The sequence below is a fragment of the Sapajus apella genome, unplaced genomic scaffold, assembly GCF_009761245.1.
Source record: "Sapajus apella isolate SASKATOON/1434 unplaced genomic scaffold, GSC_monkey_1.0 scaffold28, whole genome shotgun sequence".
NCBI lineage: Eukaryota > Metazoa > Chordata > Mammalia > Primates > Cebidae > Sapajus > Sapajus apella.
Window position 1 is genome coordinate 12,032,956 of NW_022436968.1, and position 20,670 is coordinate 12,053,625.

General features: G+C 36.6%; 1 protein-coding gene and 1 non-coding gene across 5 annotated transcripts in view; one reads left to right on the forward strand and one right to left on the reverse strand.

Annotated features, from left to right (window-relative positions):
• Nucleotides 1-2,229: 2,229 nt before the first annotated feature.
• Nucleotides 2,230-20,670, forward strand: part of NCKAP1 (NCK associated protein 1) — a 112,840-nt gene continuing 94,399 nt past the window's right edge. The window contains exons 1-3 of one of the 4 annotated variants that reach the window (XM_032292741.1): nucleotides 2,230-3,078; nucleotides 16,366-16,383; nucleotides 17,443-17,553. In XM_032292741.1, coding sequence (XP_032148632.1) covers nucleotides 2,971-3,078; nucleotides 16,366-16,383; nucleotides 17,443-17,553 — 237 coding nt within the window. In that variant the 5' untranslated portion in view covers nucleotides 2,230-2,970. The remainder of the gene's footprint in view (nucleotides 3,079-16,365; nucleotides 16,384-17,442; nucleotides 17,554-20,670) is intronic. The other 3 variants (XM_032292742.1, XM_032292743.1, XM_032292744.1) reach the window with 3 other exon arrangements.
• On the reverse strand, nucleotides 10,711-10,772 carry LOC116561275. Its single transcript, XR_004273368.1, has one exon. It is a non-coding gene; the product is annotated as a U7 small nuclear RNA (small nuclear RNA).

Consider the following 20,670-nt stretch of genomic DNA (forward strand, 5'->3'; position numbering starts at 1 on the left):
GGGTTCAAGTGATTCTCCTGCCTCAGCCTCCCGAGTAGCTGGGATTACAGGTGTGTGCCACCACGTCCGGCTAATTTCTGTATTTTTAGTAGGGACGGGTTACACCATGTTAGCCAGTCTGGTCTCCAACTCCTAAACTCAGGTGATCCACCCACCTCAGCCTCCCAGAGTGCTGGGATTACAAGCGTCCGCCACTGTGCCTGGCCTCTATTTCTTCTTCTTTTCTCCTTCCTTCCTTCTTTTCTTCATTCCTCTCTCCCTCTTTCTTTCTTTCTTTCTCTTTCTTTCTTTCTTTCTTTCTTCTCTTTCTTTCTCTTTCTTTCTCTTTCTTTCTTTCTTCCTTTCTTTCTTTCTTTCTTTCTTTCTTTCTTTTCTTTCTTTCTTTCTTCTTGGGTCTTGCTCTATCACTAAGACTGGAATACAGTTTTGTGCTTACAGGTCACTGCAGCCTCTACCTTCTGGGCTCAAGTGATTCTTCCATCTCAGCCCCCCGAGTAGCTGGGACCACAGGTATGCCACCACATTCGGCTAATTTTAAAATTTTTATAGATATGGGGGTCTCCCTATATTGCCAAGGCTGGTCTTGAACTTCAGGCCTCAAACGATCCTCTTGCCTTGGCCTTCCAAAGTATGGGGGTTATAAGTGTGAGGGAGTTTGAGCCTAGGAGTTGAAGACCAGCCTGGACAACAGAGGGAGACAAAAAAGTTAAAAAGTTAAAAAAAAATGCACGTACACATATGATCTTAATCACAAATTCTTTTTAATGCAAAATGTAGAGAAAGACAAATTTGTAATTCATCTACACCATATCTCTTTTACTCAAATAGATGTGTTTCATTACAGTCTAGGGATAGTATGTCTATAATTAGCGACAATAAATATTGAATAATGAGACCACTATCTACACTGTTCTCCTATTGGGTACTCTCTGAGTTATAAGCAACTACAAGTATTCAAGTTCATATGGCAACATGATAGTTTTTCTTGAGGAGTAAGAGTTGTGTTCAGATTTATAGTAGAGTACCATTTTCTTGTTCTCCCTATACAGCAGTTTTTAAAAACTAGAAAATGAGGTAATCTTTTATTGGTAGAACTTTTTAATTCTGCATCTAGAATTAGTTACTAGTAGTTTCCCTAAAAGAGCACATATTTCCCACAATGTTCAGCATCTTTAAATTTTCTTATGTGGCTACCCCAAACCCCTCCTTGCAGCCTTACCTTCTCAGGTCTGCTCTTACTATTCCAGGCCCCAAAACTTTGCCTCCTCTAAATTAAAATGTTAACTATCAGGCTGAGAAGTAACCAGATAAATTAAATTCCTTGACCAGTTAATGACTAATAATTAGCTCAACAGGTGATCTCTCTGAAATGTTTGTATTTTTAAGACTCTTTAGGTGCAAAGCATTCATTCAAGGTACTGCAGCTTTGTATAGAATTTCAGGCACACTGGCAGGTATGATTGTAACTTTTTTTGGTGGGAACAGGACTCTTTTTAATGGCCCTTAAATTAAATTCATTCAGTCCACTCCTTCTTTCTTGTTGGAATATTAAAATGAAGATTTCCTTACAAATAGTAGATATAGCAGCTTTACAAACATTTTAAAGCTATTCATTACAATTTCCTTTTCGAAAGTGTTTCGATCAATCCAATAATGGCTTATTACTCTTCGAATGTCTTATTGAATGTGGCAGGACATTGTGTCACTACTTAAAATTAATGAATATCATACAAAAGATTAACAATATCGAGAGAAGGCAAAGCCAAAAATATCAGAGGCCTGAGTCCTCTTGGCTGGTTTCTCACCCCAATTACATGAGTCCACGATTAGTTCACTTTTGGAATCGTGTCTAATACATTTGACAAGGGAGTAACCTTGGAGTGTCACTAAGAAGAAATTGATGAGGAAAAAAAAAATGAGGTGGCAAAGAATGTTTTCAAGAAGAGGTAGGATTTAGGGTGGATGCTGGAAAAAAATGGGACCGGTTCCTTCATGCATTAAACAAACATTTATTTTTTGCTTTCTACAGGCCAGGACCTATTAGCATCTCCAGCGGATGGGTGCTCCTCGCAGACAAAGTCCAGATTGTGATTATCTCAGGGACATGAGTTACCCTCACTTCCGACCTCCTCTCTCACAAACTGGCTCCAGGCGGGGAGACTGAGGATGGGCTGGGGAGGCTGGCAGAGGCGATGCCCGCCTCGCGGAGCACAACATCTGCTGTGTTCTGCCGGGAGCGCCTGTCAAGCAGTGGGAGGAAAAAGCGCTTGAAGCCACCAGCCCACTCCTAAGCGAAACTCGCCTGGAAAATATCCCGCCACCCAGCAGAGTTTCTGCTGGTTTCTTTCGGAGGGTGGTGCGGAAAGGCAACTTTTGGGAACTTGAAGGAGAGGGATGTGGGGCGAGGTGGAAAGAGCACAGAACGCCACCCCACTAGGTCCCCGCTTGGGACTCCCATCCCGGCGTCAGGCGTAGAGGGCTGTCCCGCCCAGGCAGAGCCAGGCCCGCGGCGGCTAGGCCGGGCGCAGGGCTCGCAGGCCGCAGTTTCCCATCCGGCCTCGCGGGGGCGCCGGCGCCGCCGATCAGGTGACCGAGCGCCCGTCCTGGGCTGCGGGAAGCCGCCTCGTTCTCAGCCGCCGGAGACGCCGCCGCCGCCGCCACACCTAGTGGAGGAGCCGGGGAAGGCGGCTCGTTGGGGGCTGGGGCGGAGAGCGCCGGGGGTAGGGGCGGAAGGGCGGCGGGCGGAAGGCAGGAGGCTGCCGGGGCGCGAGCTGCTGCGGGGAAGGGGCTCCGAGGCGTCCGTCTCGGTTCGCTCTGTCGCCGGCGCGGGATTGGGGCGCGAGGGCCATGGGCGCGCTCTCCTAAGGCGGAGGTCCCTGGCGGGAGGGGAGGAGGCCCGTGAGAGGCTGCTGCGGAGGCCGCGGGCCGGTGACTGGGCGCCAGGCGGCCGGCGGCGGCGGCGACACCACCATGTCGCGCTCAGTGCTGCAGCCCAGTCAGCAGAAGCTGGCGGAGAAGCTCACCATCCTCAACGACCGGGGCGTCGGCATGCTCACCCGCCTCTACAACATTAAGAAGGTGCGCACGGGCCGGGGAGGCCGCGGCGGGGGCGGGCGGGCCCGGGAGGGATGGAGGGCAAGGGAGGCCTTGGGCTTGGGGGGCGGCGGGCGGCGCCGGGTGCAGAAATCTTGGCGTCGCTGCTCCAGGCCTGACCTGGGGTCGCCTGGATGCACCGCGGCCTAATACGGAGTCCCGGGCGCCTCTCCTGGTTCGCCGGCCGGCCGAAGGCAGAGAAGCCATTTCCCGGCTCCCAGCGGCGGGATCCAGCGCTGGGCCCAGCCCTGGGTGGGGGCGCCGCTGTGAGCCGGGAGTTGCCCCTTCCTCGGCGCCCCAGCCCCCAGGACGGGACCCATAGGAAAGGGAGGGTGGCGGGTGGGCGAAATTCTAGGTGGGTAGGAAAACTTAAGTGTTCCATATTCTGGCGGAGATGGCAGCAGTGAACAGGGATTACACCCCACATCCCAATTTTTTGGTGTGGGAATGTGGGTAGGGAAGGGCTGATTGGTTGAATCTCGTATCCCCTCCACTTTGCCGCTTTAGATTGCTAAATAGCTATTGAGAATATGTTGACGATTTGAGATTATTTCATTTTGAAGGTGGAGAGGAGGGAGAAGTGAGGGTGGAACCAATTTTCTGAAATACTTCTAGGCTGTGAGTCACTAGAACTGGAAAAACAACCTTCTGTGCTTTCCCCTGTGCTCTCCTCCTCATATTAGATTTTCCAGTACCGTTTCTTAAAGTTCAGTGTCTGTACAAAATAAAAACCGCAAAACGCAAAAATGTTGCTATTACTGCTGATTTATAGCATAGTCTGATAATTTGAGCTGCTATAGCTAATAGGCTCATTGAAAGGCCTTTACATGTCCTCAGTACAGTAAGGAGTGGAAGACTGCACTGGAAGTTTAGAAAAGTCCATGTAAAGATAGAACAAATATTACGTTCATTATCCTGGGACAAAACAACAAAATGTCTTTTTTCTTAAGGCAAGGTTGGTAAGTTTTAAACAAACCGATAAAGAGAAAAAGAGATTTTTGGATCCCTTGAGTTTATAATGTGTCTTTGATGTCATGTCTTCATAGCTATATTTGTGGCTTTTTAATATACCGAGAATGTTACCTTTTGGTTTAATCATAGCAATAGATTGTAGGTTGAGAGGGCTTCTGAAGAAATATATATATATTTTTTGAAATCCATATCCAAGAGTTTGAGTGTAAAATTGATTTACTTTTACAATTTGTTGTAGACATTATAATTCTAAAGAGTGTCCTGGTTTAATGATGATAAATTTTGGATAAGGACAAAAATCTAGTTGCTCACCTGATTGAAAGGATTGCTTACTCTAAAGTGCAATCTGGAGAGTAACTGCAGCGTGCTTATTCAGTTTGTTACTTTTTATGTGGCAGGAGCTCAGTGTCATGACAAAGCAGCCCCTCTGCATTTACGAAGGAGCCTTGGTTATAAATTTATGTAGGTTGGGAATAATTCAGTCTTAAGTAGTATTACTTAGAGGTTGCATTGATCTGAGTTGTTTGGGGAGATTATGCTGCTTAAAAAACTTCGAAATTGATTCCTATATGAATTTTGTCCAAAAAAACGAGCAAGTCAAACATTATAAAAGTTAACTAGACCTGTGGTATTGTGGTTTAAAGGAAATGGTTATGATGGTTTCTAAAAGAGGAAGTGAGAGTAACATCAAAAGTGATTTGGGTAATTGGGCAAAATACCTTTTCTAAGCATTCATTAAACATTTTTATAGGATAAATGCAATCAAACTTTAATATTCCACCTTCATAAATAAGATTAAATGAAATTCTGGGCATTTGAACTCTTATAATTCCAGTTCACTGCCTTTTCTCAAAAGCACTGTTTTTATCACTTCCTGTTTTGAGAAGCTTCAGGCTCTTGCATTATTGAACTAGTGAAAGTTAAACTGAGTTGAATGTGATCGTTATTATATTTTGATTTATTGAAATGTTATATTTTAGCACTTGCCTTATATTTGTAACTTCTTAAGAAATTTGTTGCCTACCTTGTTTGAGTGTGAGTTTTCTCTGGGCAACGACGGTGTAATTTTTGAAATACTGGAGTATTTAGGGCCTTATTTGATACTAGACATCTTTAGTTAGGCCATGTTGAAATGAATGAATGATTTGCCTCCTCTGTCTCAAAACCTGTGTGCTCTGGTTTTAATAATAATAGTCTTGGGTTTGCTCCCTTTATGTAATTTTGCATGTAAATGGATCAGATAAGATTTTGGATCTTTCACCCTATAGAATTGTCAGTGAATCTGGCATATCTTCCCAGCTGGCTAGGGACTGAAACATTTGTTCAGATATCTTGCCAAAGAACTGAGTAAGATCTGTTCACCATGTGTTTATTAGGTTCATGCTGTCTGCATTCTTACTGCATTATAAACCACATAATCTTTTCAATCTCAACTTCTTCTAGTCCTAAAAAAAAAAAATCCACCTTATAACACGTCTGCCAATCAGTTACCACATTTTCATTAATGCAAGTGCAGTAGATTGTCTACCAGGTCTAATTACTCTGTTTCAATTGGAAGTATACTGTGGAAATGATATTTTAGTGAATGTATACAATGAAAAATAGTTAAGTAAAATAACTTACTATTGTCAATAATATGCTTTGACGCCTATTAGGGGAGTTGGAGCATGATTACTGAATAATTTTTTTTTTAATTTCATCAGTCAAAAATTTTTGAGATCTTAATATTTACAATTTATGGGAATTTTAGGGAACTTGTAGTTTGATGAAGGATGTAAGAACACATAAAACAAATTTTAGGCAAAAGACACGAAGGTGATTGGTAGTTTTACATTTAAATTTACTTGTTGCTTAATTCCTTTTTTTAAAATTTTATTTTAAACATATGGCTTCCTTTTTCCAGGTCTAATAATGTCACTCACTTATGTGGAGATTTGTAACATTTTTAAAGGTTCTATCTAGCATGGCAGGTTTTGTGGTGGGATTAAGAGCATTGGGCCGGAAGTTAAGAGACTTGCATTCCAATCTTCAGTCACTGAGAGTTCTCTAACATTGGGTAGGTAATTTGACTTTTTTGAGCTTTACTTTGCCTCATCTGTAAAATGGGGAAAATTAACTGTAAAAGGAACACGAAAGTCAATTCTAGCTCTGTCTTTTTTTTTTTTTTTTTTTTTTGAGACAGAATCTTGCTCTATCGCCAGGCTCGAGTGCAGAGGGGCGATCCCCGCTCACGGCAACTTCCGTTTTCCAGTTTAAAGCAATTCTCCGGCCTCAGCCTTCCGAGTAGCTGGGATTACAGGCATGCACCACCACGCTCGGCTAATTTTTTGTACTTTTCAGTAAAGACGGGGTTTCACCATGTTGGCCAGGATGGTCTCGATCTCTTGACCTCGTAATCCGCCCGCCTCAGCCTCCCAAAGTGCTGGGATTACAGGCGTGAGCCACGGCACCCGGCCTCTAGCTCTATCTTTATGAATTTATGGTGAAGGAGTAGAGTAGAAATTATTGCCCATTTTAAACAGTGACTGAACTCTGTTTAGTTTTCTACAGGGAGCATAATGCCTGCCCTACCTACTTCACAGAATTGCTTCTGAAGATAGAGGATATTTGAAAATTGTATTTAGGAATCTGAGCATCTTTTTTGGGAAACACTTGTTTTTCTGAAATTGTCTAGCTGCTTAACAAAGCTGCCAAATACCAAATGCCCAAAGAATACATTTTGCTGAGTTAAATTTTGGGGTTTACTCTTTCTTTTTTTCCTTCTCTTTTCTTTTCCTACACCATTACCAACATGATACCGATCTTTTCAGTTAATACTTGTGTTTTTCTCCATCTGTTAAATTATTGCCTGGATTGTAAAGGACAGAAAAGGAGAAAAAAAAAAAACCCATACAGCTATTACAAACTTTTAAAAAGTAGAGTATTGTGATGGTTTAAATGCAGTTTTACTTCCTTAAGAAAATTAGAGGAATATTTTTCTTTTTTTCCCTATTGTCCTTTTCTCTTGATTTTGGATAAATTTATTTTCTAAGGAAAAATTTAACAGGTTAACAGGAATAGCATTGTAAAATTGAAAATCTTTAGCTGCTATCTGCTTATTTAGTGGGGGAAGAAAAGACGTTTGTGAAGGGAGCAGTACAGGGTAAAGGGAGGGGAGTTCATTTTAGTCTTCCCTTTCACTATTTGTTTTCATTTAGGGCATTATTTTCATTTTTGGTCAATCAGACACAGAAGCATGTTCCAAAGGTCCTTAGGATAAATAATTATTTTTAACTTTTAAGAGGCAGTGATAATCCATCTTTTGTTTCCTTTATGGAATTGTTAAGTAACTTTAAAATTTTTTAATGATTACCAAAGGTATATATGCTTATTGTTAAAAACTCAAACATAACATAAATGAGTGATTTCAAATATTCACTGTCTGCCCATCTTTATAACTTTATATGCTACTGAATTGTTAATTTGTAAGTAGGGTTGTATATGTGCCAGTTTCAAATGATTTTCTTGTTTTAAGTAGAAGAACGTATGCTGGAAAATACTTTGTTACTGCATAGTTGATTATTTTAGATATGTGATAGTAATAAAATTGCATCTTTAAAACTGTTTTATAAGCCATCATAGGAGCTATTCTTTCAGTTAGTCTCAAATATTGAGGTTTTCCCTTTTAATTTATTCATTTACTCTTCATTTATTGAATGTGTTCCCTAGCATTAAGAGGTAAATTATGATGAAGTCTCTAGTGCCAAGAAATTAGTATCTTAGTGGGGAGAGAGATGTATAGATACTTAACTAAAATGCATTGTGTAAGTAGGATTGTGGGAGTCTTGAGAAGGGAATTACAGATTACAATCTGGGAGAGGTGGTAAAGAGAAGGAGAGTGACATCTGTACTTGGTTTTGAAGTAGGATTAGAAACGTCAGGCAGGCATTGACAGAGAGTAGCTATTTCCCGTTTTAGATTCCAGAGTTTTTATTCAGTAGAATATACAGACGGTCCCCAATGTATGATGGTTTGACTTAACAGTTTGTTGACTTCATGTTGGCACAAAAGCTATGGCATGCAGTAGTAAGTGATATGATACTTCTTGTGATCTGATACTCTGCAGTGTACTGTATTACCAGATGATTTACTCAACTGTAGTCTAATGGAAGTGTTTAAGATAGGCTAAATTAAAATACGAGGTAGATTAGGTGTGTTAAGTGCGTTTTCTTCTTTTTTTAGAGACAGGTTCTAGTTCTGTCATACAAGCTAGAGTACAGTGGCAAGATCCTGGCTCACTGCAACCTCTGCCTCCTGGCTCAGGTGATCCTCCCACCACAGCCTTCTCAGTAGCTGGGACTACAGGCATGTGCCACCATGCCTGGCTAATCTTTGTATTTTTTTTTTTTTTTTTTTTTGGTAGAATTGAGGTTTCACCATGTTGCTCAAGCTGGTCTCTAACTCCTGGGGTCAAGCTATCCACCCACTTCAGCCTCCCAAAGTACTGGGATTACAGGCATGAGCTACCACATTTGGCTGACTTATGATATATATATATAGACATATTTTTTTCCATTTATTTTATTGCATTTTAGGTTTTGGGGTACATGTGAAGAACATGCAAGTTTGTTGCATAGGTACACACGTGGGAGTGTGATTTGTTGCCTTCCTCCCCATCACCTACTAGGTTTATTGGAATGTAACCCCATCGTTAAATTGAGGAACTTCTGTATAAAAATAACACAATATAGTCATGCTGCATAATATTTCATTTAACACCTAAATGATGGACTGCATATACACAGCAGTCTCATAATACTGCATTCTTACTGTATTTTTCCTGTGTTTAGATACATTTAGATACAGAAATACATACCATTATGTTACAATTGCCTACAGTATTCTCATTGTACAGGTTTGTAGAGTGAGAGCAATAGGCTATATACCATGTACCCTATGTGTATAGTAGGCTATACCATCCAGATTTATGCAAGTACACTCTGATGTTCACACAACAATGAAATTGTCTGATGACGTTAAGCAATGCATGACTGTGTCTAAGAGTATAAAATAATAATGCTCTTCTTGCAGCCATATAATCTCTAAACTTCATTTACTTTCTAAACATTTTTCATACTTGCGGAATATCCTGTGAGTTGAGAGAGCTAGATTCTAGATAAAGCTCTGCTACTTTCTTTAGTTTGAACAAGTTATTTAACCTTTCTGGGCTGTAGTTTACTTGTAAAGTGAGGAGGTTAGTGGTTCATAATAGAATCATCAGGGATACATAGTAGAATCATCTTGGAAGGTTTTTACAAATTTCATATATCTGGACCCTGACCCAAACTTACTTAAACAGAAAAAAAAAAAAATCCCTGAAGTAGTTCCAATGTTAACTACTGAAATAAGTGAAATGTAAGTTTTTAAATACCTCTAATTTCTTTTCCTGCTAATTATTAACTGTAGTGATTTAATTTAGTTGTCTGGGTTATAACTAAATTTCTGGAAGGCTGCACGTTGGCTCTCTACTAGCAAAACCAGATCCATGGTACTTATTTGCTTTCAGCTTCTGTTATGCGTCAAGCTGTATTTTTTGGCTTTCCAAGCCATGCTAGTCTTATTGATTCTAACTCTTGTAATCTTAAATAGATACTACAGTTCTCTCATGTTTTTGGAATACACTTTTATTAACCTCATAGGTTAATAGGAGAATTAAATGAGTTAATTCATAGGAAGTATTAGTACAGTGCTTTGTAAAAAGGGTAAGAGCTGAATAAAGGTAGCTATTGTAACTAGTTCTATTTCTGGGGCTTAGAACATAGTGAACACTTAATAAATGTTTATTTCCCCCACACCACATAGTAATTAAGCTCAAGATTACCTTTTAGGAGACATTCCTGACTATTCTATTTTACTGCTTGATACAGTTTGATATCTACTTAATGCTGAGACAAAATAATTATTTGTATTTCAGAAGTATGTGTTCCACAGTAGTCCTTTAAGTAACAATTTCTTTTTAACAGCAAAAGTGTGACAATATATATACTTAAAAAAATTGTAGTAACACCTTTGCTTTATAAACTGAGATGATCCTGAATATTGGAAGCTGAAAACTGTTTAAAGGCAACAGTGATGTATCTTCTTGTAAACTGACTAGTAATAACTCATTTGAATCACTAAATTATTATTATTTTTTTGAATCACTAAAAATTTTAATGAAGAATTTTGAAGTGTATAATGGGTTGAAGTTTTTCAAGTTCATGACTTTCTCAAACTTGTTTAAAGGACAATAACTGTGATTTCTGTATTTTTATTATTGGCTCCAATTAAGAGGTACTTATTGATACAATTACATTAATCTGAAAGCATTTCCAGTAATTTCAGTATACTTTGCTATCAAGCCTCTTAATCCAAGTTGTTAGCAGTAGATTGTTTTCTTTTCTTTTTTGCTAGGGAACCCAGAAGCAGCTTTCTTTCCTTTTTACCTACCCAAGATAGAAGGAAAGTGCTAACTTAAAGCAGGTCAGTTGGCCAAAATATACATGATAACACAGGAGGAAAAATATAATTAGAAAACTAGTGATTAATTTGAGTCTCATTTTGCTCTTGATAGGTTTTCCATTATTGATGGACAATTTTCTTTTCTTTTTCTTGTATTTTTTTTAAAGGGGCTTTCCAGCAAAAACCAGAAAGCCTGCTAGACAAATTCTAAAAGAGCTGTAACACTGGACAATTTTCATACTGTAACATTTTCATTATTTAAAAAATTGGAACATAAAATAATGACAGGTGTATATTACTTTTACATTCCATAATTTCAGGTAACGTCTGTTCTTCCTCTCGGTATTAATTTCAAATTGTTGAAAACTCAGGGAAGAATCTCTGTCCCTTTATTCCTTCAATTTTGCAAAATGTGTGGTGTTTCTTGGTTATTAAGTCAAAGTTAAATTCCTCTTTCTAGTATAAATTGGCTCCGTTTTGTATTTTTCTCTTCATCTGTGACATTTTTCAGATGGGGCTGGTTTCTGTGCTCTCACAAATAGCATTCTCACTCTGACCCCTGAGATTTTGTTCATATTTTTTCAATTGATTCATTGTACTAGAAAATCATTTTGTTCTTCATATTTTGGCTTTTTTTTTTTCAATTATTGTACTAGAAGATAAGTTATGTTGTTCTTCCATATTTTGGCAAAGGAATGTGTTTTATCCTTGAGTTAGACTAGGAATTAAAAAATAAAACTGAAGCTAGGCACAGTAGTAGTGCATGCTTGTAATTCCAGGTACTTAGGAGGCTGAGGCAGGAGGAACCTCTTAAGACCAGGAGTTCAAGTCCAGCCTGGGGAATATAGTGAGACACTATCTCAAAAATATAAAATGGATTGAACTGATCAGGTTTTTACCTTGATAGTAACTGCTTCCTGAGGTTTTAAGCAGCTGAGGTTTTGAAAAAGTGGAGCATGATTTTAAACATTATTTTTGGGAGGGCACATATGTTTTTAGATAAGCTTTTCTAGTGTTTCGGAATCAGGTATGAATTTCTCTGTGGGTCCTGTCAGTTAGTAGTTGTGAAATCTTGATCAAGTTACTTAATTTTTCAGAAGCTCCTTTCCTCTCTGTTGAGTGATAGTTTAGATAATTTCAAAACACAGGTGTTTTGCACACAATAGTTGCCCAGTAAATGTTCTTACTTCCAATACCTTTTGTATCTTGATTGGTTTGTTGTTGTTTTCTTCCTCTTCTCTCTCTCTCTCTTTTTTTTTTTTTTTTTTTTTTTTCCTTTCTTGAGTCAGGGTCTCACTCTTGCCCAGGCTGGAGTTTGCAGTGGTGTATACAGGGTTTACTGTAGACTCAACCTCCCTGGCTCAAGCAGTCCTTCCACCTTAGCCTTCCAGGTAGCCAGGACCATAATTTTTAAAATTTGTAGGGATGGGGTCTCCCTCTTGCCCAGGGTGGTCTCAAACTTGTGGGATCCAGTAATCCTCCTGCCTTGGGCTTCCCACGTGCTGGGATTGCAGGTGTGAGCTACTGAGCAGTCTGTTTTCTTGTGTCTTGATTGTTGTTTAATCTCTTATTAATAGATATAGGAATTTTAAAATTCTATATTTGTTTCTTTTTTTGGCATGGTGGTAAGTTCTTAAAAAAATATGTAACATTAACCATGTAAAGTTAAGCTGTGATATGTAATCTTATGCTGTAACAGCTTGAGGAAAGGCCTCAGTATGGGGATTTGTGGTAGAGTGGCAGAAAAATTTGTTTTAAAGTCACACTTTAAAATGGCATGGAGTCTAGGCTTGTTGCTTCTAATCAAAGATGTTTGTTTGTGTCCTGAGTAATAACACTGTATAGTTTTCTGAAACATTCTTGTCCTTTATTTTTAGTAATAACATCAGATTTGTGTTTCAAAAAGGAACTTAGAGATATTGAATTGACAATTAATACTGACCTAGAATTGTTTTTATGGAAAATCTTGTTTCCATAATTGAAAACTCCCTATGTATATCCATGTATATAGAAAAGTTTTATTTAAAATATTATTTAGAACTTATTTGTTAACTACATATGTACCAGGCACCAAAATAAGCAGTTTATGTGTATCTTATTTTTTAAATACCTTAACAGTATACCCTATGCAGTAGGTAGTAATAATATCCTCAATTTATTGATTAGGTAACTGAGGCTCAGAGGTTAGGCAACTTGCATAAGGTCATATAGGCTATTACCCACTTGACTCAAGAGACAAGGTTTTTAATTATTATGTTTAAGTGTATCCTTTAACATTACTATACTTTTATCTGCCACATTAAATAGTCCTAACTTTTTTGATTTTAAAGATTGCAATTAGAATATTCATGGGGAATAAAGTTCCAATTCTGATAACTGGAAATTTAAGTATATAAATATTTAAATTTATTTTAGATCTTCTGAAATTTGAAATTACAGTATTTTATGTTTTATGGAAACATGCGAACTCAAGATAAAGTAAAACATAAAGTATTCGGGGGAGTTTTTGTTTTCGTTTTTCAATTCTGTACTTTATGCATAGTTTTCTTCTTTCTGTGTAGTGAAGTACATCTTTTAGTCAGTTCTCTGAAAAAGTTTTTTTTTTGGTAGGGCTATAAAATTCAGGGATTTACACATAATTTTACATTGTATTCACCTTTTTTTTTTTCCCAATTGTTGGGGGTATGTGGGGGATAGAGTGCTCAAATGTTTAATTGAATTGGTAATTTGTTAAATCTTTTAAGTCATTGTGATAAGCCTTTCTGAAATATATTAGTCTAAAATGTTTTTATAACTAAATGTGATAGTGTATTTAGTTTTTAAAAATTTGGTACTTCAAAAGGTGATAACTTTGAGTTAAGGATTAATTTTGTGTAATATTGTAGATGTAATAGGAAGATACATGTTTCAAGTGTACCAACAGCAGGCTGTTTTCTAAAAATGCAAGTTGTGATTTCCTTGTCCTCAAAATGAAATTTTTTTTAGTTTGGATGGGGAAGAAGATGAATTTTTATAAACTACAACTTCTGGTTAGTTGAAATTTTGCTATACTGTTTTAATATAGCAGGAAACCTTAAGTTTTTAAAAAATTATTTTGTAGAGATAAGGTCTTGCTATATTGCCCAGGCTGGTCTCTAATTTCTGTCCTCAAGTGATCCTCCCACCTCAGCTTCCCAAAGTGCCAGGATTACAGATGAGAGCCACCATCCTAATCAACCTTCTTACCTGAATTATTTGTTATGGTTCTTTGCCAGGATATATTTGACCTAGCTGATAACTTTTAGTCATGTCAGTTTATTTTCTTCATATACTTCTTTTTTGCCTAAGTATTCCCTATGCAAGTGTCTCTCTTATTAAGCAAATAAATCAAGTAAGTAGATTTTAGAAAAAGTTAAAATGGAGCCCAGTATTTCTATATTTATTAACCTCCGATTTTTTTATTGGCATTTTTTGAGCACTCCTGGTATGCCAAATACCCTGTAAAGTCTACAAATACTCTTTCATGCAGTGAACATAAAAACTTTTTAGCATAGGTTGTAATTATTATCTGTTTAACAGATGAAGAAACCGAGGCGCAGATAAGGAAAATCACTTGCTGATGGGTACACAGCTGTTAAGTGATGGAGCCAAGATTTTGAACATGGACAACCTGTCTTGAAACTCAGGTTCTTAATTATTAGGTTAAACTCTGTACAGTTACCACAAATGTAGACTTGAGTCTATATTTTGGCTATGTTTAGATGTTTAGGCTTAAAGTGAATAAAGGAAATATTTGAGAGAGGGAATCGTGTTTAATAGTTGCATAAGGAAGTTAACACTGATTTGCTAGTTCTCTCTGTATAATAAAAACTGTTACTACTACAATTACTGTTCGTATTAGACTTTTACTTGGATAATTATCATAATTATAGCTATTATTAAAAAGCAGCTAGCATTTTTAGAGCACTTATGTGCTTATCATTTTGCTAAATGCTTTATATGGATTCTTTTATCTCTCTTCTAATCCTTATAATAACCCTGTGAGGTAAGTACTAATTTCCCCATTTCACAGACGAAGAAGCTTAGATTAGGAGATATTTTGTAATATATTCGAGGTCCCATGACTAGTAAGTTGTGAAGATTGAAACTCAGTTTTATTCCAGAATCTTCGTTTTTAACCTTTGAGGCATACTGCCTCCCAATTAAGTATGTTAGATAAGGTCCACTGAGCTGTGTGGAAAAGGCAAATCGATTCCAGGGAAAGCAGATTATATACTCCTTAATTTTTTTCTCATTTTTTTTTTTTCCCCAAGTTATAAGAGACAGAACTTCACTTTGTGGCCCAAGCTGCAGTACAGTGGTGTGATTATAGCTCTGTAGCCTTGAACTGCTGAGCTCAAGTGATCTTCCTGCCTCAGCTTCCCAAGTAGCTAGGAGTACAGTTGTACCATCACACCTATATATATATATTTTTTTTTGTTGTTGTTGTTTTTTTTTGTTTTTTTTCTCTTGAAGCCCTGAGCTTACTTCTGTAATTTAAAACAATTTTTTTGTAGAGACATGATCTTTCTTGTTGCCCAGACGGGTCTCCAACTCCTGGGCTCAAGCCCTTTGGCCCCCAGTTCTGGGATTACAGCTATGAGCCACTGCACTTGGACAAAATGAAATTCTGTTCTTTTTGTTTTCAGTGTAAGAAGGAAGAGCTACTCGTTTATGTATGTACATATGTGTATACATACGCACATGCACACACACACTTCTTTGGTTATCAACCAAAGAAGTTATTTACGTTTATATTCTTAAACAGTAAAATTTGTGATTGCGGGAAATGGATATGGTGATCTATCATTTTCGTTATATATGATAATCTCTAATAGAGACTCTTAGAATGGATAGCTAAATTTTTCTATAGTTAGAATATGAAAGATAATACATGTGAAAAAACTGAACATAATTTGGAATCACTTTGGGATTCTGCACTACCTCAGTCATGTTTATGATACTTGATTTTTCATTATGCAATTGATGTAAGGCAATGCTAATCTATAGCTATTTGTGTTTGGGCAGATTTTTAGTTACATGATTATTCTTAGCTGTTACGTAATATTTGGGGAAGAGTATAAATTGGAACATTATAAGAATATTTTAAAGAAATGATAGTCTACTCAGAGGGAAAGTTGGATATGTTTCAATATTTATGATGTTGAAATGGAATTTACATAGTAGTCGTGTCAGTCTGGTTAAAGATGATGAAGTTCTAAATTTCTTAAGATTTTGTTTTATTTAATGATATTTGAGCATTAAGAGATTTCTTACTGCATTCCTATTTCCATTTGGAAAATGTAGGAATGTGTTAACGTTGATTTTTCTACTTTGGCATGGTAGGAAGTTAGGTCATGTTTGAAAAGTAGTTTCAATTTGAGCTGAAATACAAAAGTCATCCAATAACGATTTATTTTTATTCTTGGCTACCGTTTCTTTTTAAGGTATGTAAAATTTCACTGATGGTTTTGCTCCTGTTTTTATAGCTGCATGTAGTCTTTATTTTCCTTTTTTCTAGTATGATTTTAAGTTGGTTAGCAAGAGCACCAAGAAACTGACCTGATTGTACACGTACACAGTAGTATTTAAATATATATGAATAGTGTATACTCTATAAATTTATTTTATACTAAAACTCGCTACTTAGAATACCTTTAAAATTGTAGCACCATATAATTCTAATCTTGTTCTGTTATTCATGGTCTGCAGTGCATAAGTTTTCTTCTGAAACGTATATCATAGTTTGACAATCATTGTTTACACGTAATTTTCTCTCTTTTTATTACAATGCTTCCCCAGCAAGGACAAGTTTGGAAGGTTTGCAAAGCTTTTCACCTTCCCTCTGCCCGCTTGCCCGCTTTCAGATCAGTTTCATGTTTCATAACTTCTCTTTCTGCAATCCACAACATAGCCATAGTAAACAATGGAAAAATTTAAAATTGCAATAGTGTATTTCCTCACACATGGCAGACAGATAAAACTTTTCAAAGGACACATCCTTTTTAAAATGCAATAAAAAGAAGCTAAATAGAAATGTTATAATTTTAGTAATTCCCTAAGGAATAACATCTGACTAGCAAGCAGTTAATTAAATGTCACATAATGAAATAGGAACAGTATTCAAGATTATGTTCTGTGTTGCTAATAGTTCAGGTAGAATGTTTGTTCTAAAAATAATACCTTACATTTGTATAGTGCCCTACAGTTTACTGCAGAGAATGCTGTACTGCTGATATGGTCAAAATGTAAACATTTCCATTTGTTCTGTGCTTACGATATATAGAACAGACGTAGATTCATTGTTTGAAGTGCTGCTGATATGATGGAAAACAGTGTTGTAACTCAGGTGTTCAGAGGTTCAGGCAAAATACCTTAGCACTATAAAGACAATTTTAGCAGCTTCCAGTTCTTTTGAACTAGGGCTCTTGTAATAAAATGTTTAAAGTGAATGAGGAAGACATTTTGGAAAAGACATTTAAACATAAGCTTTTATTTTATGACACTTAGAAAGAAACATGTCTAGTACTCTACTGAATATTTAATTTTGTAATATTTTATTAGCTTCAGATGAATACAATCCTACCTCAAATCAAGAATTTTTTTTTTCTTTTTTTTAGGTTTGAGCTTTTTCCTTCACTGCTGTTCTGCGCTAACTGCTTTGAAACTTTCCATGCATTTTTTTCAGTAGAAGAACATCTCTGTACTGTCTCCCATTGCATATTTCAGCTGTGACAATCCTTGCACTTTGCCTATTCATTTTATCACCTGCTCACCAAAAACAATAAATATCTCTTTAATTTCTAATTGCAGATTTGCTATTTTTGATTTTAGAAGAAGGGTGCATTTCACTTTTTTTTTATTACTGTTGTTTTATAGGCATGTGGAGACCCCAAGGCAAAACCATCCTACCTTATCGACAAAAACCTGGAATCTGCTGTGAAATTCATAGTCAGAAAATTCCCTGCTGTAGAAACCCGCAACAACAATGTAAGTCATCTAAATTTTTCTGTTACTTGATTTTAGCCATCGTTGAGGGAAACAGTGGTCAACACAGTGCTTATAGTAGCTCTTATTTACCTAATTTTTAATATTTTTATATACAGATTATATACCTTAAGGGTTTTGAGACAATATTCTTGTGTCTGAGACCAGAAAAAAACAACACTTAGCTACATTGCCATTTTATTACAGAAAAGATAAGATCTTAGATTCCTATATATTTATTCCCTTTCTAATTGCAACACAAGTAAGGTAATAGATATGTATATATATTCCAAATATTTGTGTGAATACTTGGGATGTTTTTCTTTCTTATAAACTTACTGTTGACGTTAGTAAATGTCTTCATAGAACTTCTGTTGTTTTTAGTAATTAGCTGTATTTAATTTTAAAATGTATTTGCTTTTCTAGTAAATATATATATATATATATTTTGGTAATTGACAATGATTTCTAAAGATTAAATAGTACAAGAAAGTGATTGTGTTCGAGTCTTTATTATCCCCATATTACTTTGCATGTGGGAAAGTTTTTTCTTAGTATACTGAAGTATGGTCATTTTCAGAGTCTTCCTGATATGTTTACATATCTTTATAATAATTTCTATGAATAACTACTTTTGGAAAATTAAAGTTATTTTTCACCTCGGTGTGGCATTTTCATATAAATTTTGACTCTGAATCTTTCTGCCTGTCTTCTCTTTTTGCTTTTTTTCTCTGATATTTTCTTGTTACAGTCTTTGCTGCCTTTTGCTTTACATACAAATTTAGTTTAGAAATTTCCTCTCACAGATGATCTCCTTAATTTTGAGAAGCTCTGTTGAAAAGATATATTGTCAGCAGGTCTGAAAATAGTGAGTTATCTCAATTGATTGTTCTCCGTCAATTACAGATCCAGCTCCTTGTTCTACTCTTTGCCCCTTCTTACTGCTACACTTGACTAGTCTAAAAATAAACAGATATATTGCCATCTTTCTATTTTCTCAAATCATATATGTTTATTGAAGATTCGTATTTAGCCTGTTGATAATACTTAAAAGCACTTCCATGTAGAAAGAAAATGCTAGTAAGAACTAACAAAATAAGTCAGATGCAGTGGTTTTTAAGGCATTTTTTTGAAAAAGCAAGTCTGTTTTTTGGGCGTACAGGTTAGTAGGGGTCTTGGTTTTATACAAGATAATTTGTTTTTGTAGAGATGAGATCTCACTATGTTGTCCAGGCTGGTCTTGAACACCTGGGCTCAAGGGATCCTCCTGGCTCAACGTCTTAAAGTGCTGAGCTTACAGGCTTGAACTGCTGTGCCCAGCCAGAAAGATTGTTTTATAATTATATCAATATATTAAGGCATTTTAATTAGTTCCTTATTACAAAATAGGTGATTCAAAACTTGTACTTCTTAACACTATTATTCATGTGGAGAACTCTTTTTTAGTTACTAACATTAATTGGCTAACTCATCTGAGAGATTATATTCTCACTCTAAAAGAGAGATTTTATTATGAAAATCTGTCATTAATTTTATATATACTTTTTCTTACAGCTCATAAAATTTCTGACGAGCTCTTCAGAGAGTCTTTGAAACTTAGTTTACATATGTGTTTGTATGTAAACTTGTATGTTAGAATATGCATTGTTCCTTAGTATTAGATCTTTCCTTAGAAAATTAGAAATATCTGGTGAAATAATAGTAAAATTGTCAGTTAAAAGACCAATTAAGAATCTGCTGTTCTTGAAATGCAGGGCAAACTGTTTATTATCATGCTGTTGTTTTTTGTTTTTTATTAGTTTTACTTCTCTTTCTAACTTTTGAAGCACAAAATTGATGTTTTTAATAATAGTTTTATTGAGATATAATTCACATACCATATAACTCACCCATTCAAAATATACAATTCACTGTTTTTTAATACATTCACAGAGTTGTGCATCCAATACCACAATTAATTTTAGAACATTTTCCTCACTGCAAAAAGAAACTTCATGTCTATTAGCGGTCATTCCTGATTTCCCACTAACACCTCTGCCCTAGGCAACCACTGTGTAGCATTTTCTGTCCATCTCTATGCCTATTCTGAAGACTTCATCTGGAATAATGTAATATGTGATCTTCTGTGACTGGTTTCTGTCGTTTAACATAGTTTTTTCAAGGTTTATCCAAACTGTAGTATGTATCAGTACTTTGCTTTAAGAGACGGGGTTTCACTCTCGCCCAGGGTGGAATGCAATGGTGCCATCATAGCTCACTGTAACGCCAAACTCCCAGACTAAAAGGATCTTCCCACCTTGGCCTCCTAAGTAGCTAGGACCACAGGTGAACACCACCATGCTCGGCTATTTTTTTAAAAAAAATTAAAATTTTTTTATCCAGACATGGTCTGGCTATGTTGCCTAGGTGGGTCTCAAACTCCTTGGCTTAAGCAGTCCTCCCACTTTGACTTCCGAAAGCTCTGAGATTACAGCTGTGAGCTGCTGTGCCCAACCTTCATTTCTTTTCATTGACAAATAATATTCCATTGTGTGATATACCACATTTTATTTATTCATTCATGAGTTGATGGATGTTTGGATTCTTTCTACTTTTTTGCCTATTATGAATCATGTTGCTATAAACATTTATGTGAATGTTTTTTATGGATATGTTTTCATTTCTCTTGGCTTTATAAACCTATGAAAAGAATTGCTGGGTTGTGTGGTAATTCTGTGCTAAACCTATAAAATTGTTTGTACAGTGTTGTTGAATGTTTTGACTTACTCGTAGCATTTACTTTGTTTTGTTTGCAAAGCCTGAGTTTTGTCATGTTGCCTTTACAACTATTCTTTGTAATGCTACTCTGTTGTTTTTTTTTTTACCTACTGAAGTACTACGTATTGAGTATATATAACGTCTTGTAAGCTCAGTTTTGATCTGGGTCTGCTAAGGTTTTGGCTAGAAGTTCCTAGCCAGCTTGGGTCAGGACCTGAGAATTGAGGTTTCAGTTTTATTTTTATTTTTTTAACTTATTAAATTAGTTGATGACACTTAAAGACTGGAAAAGATAGTAGTAGCATCTGGGATTCATAGGAGGTTGCAGATTTCTGGCTAGTGCAGTGTGGAAGTGGTCTTGAT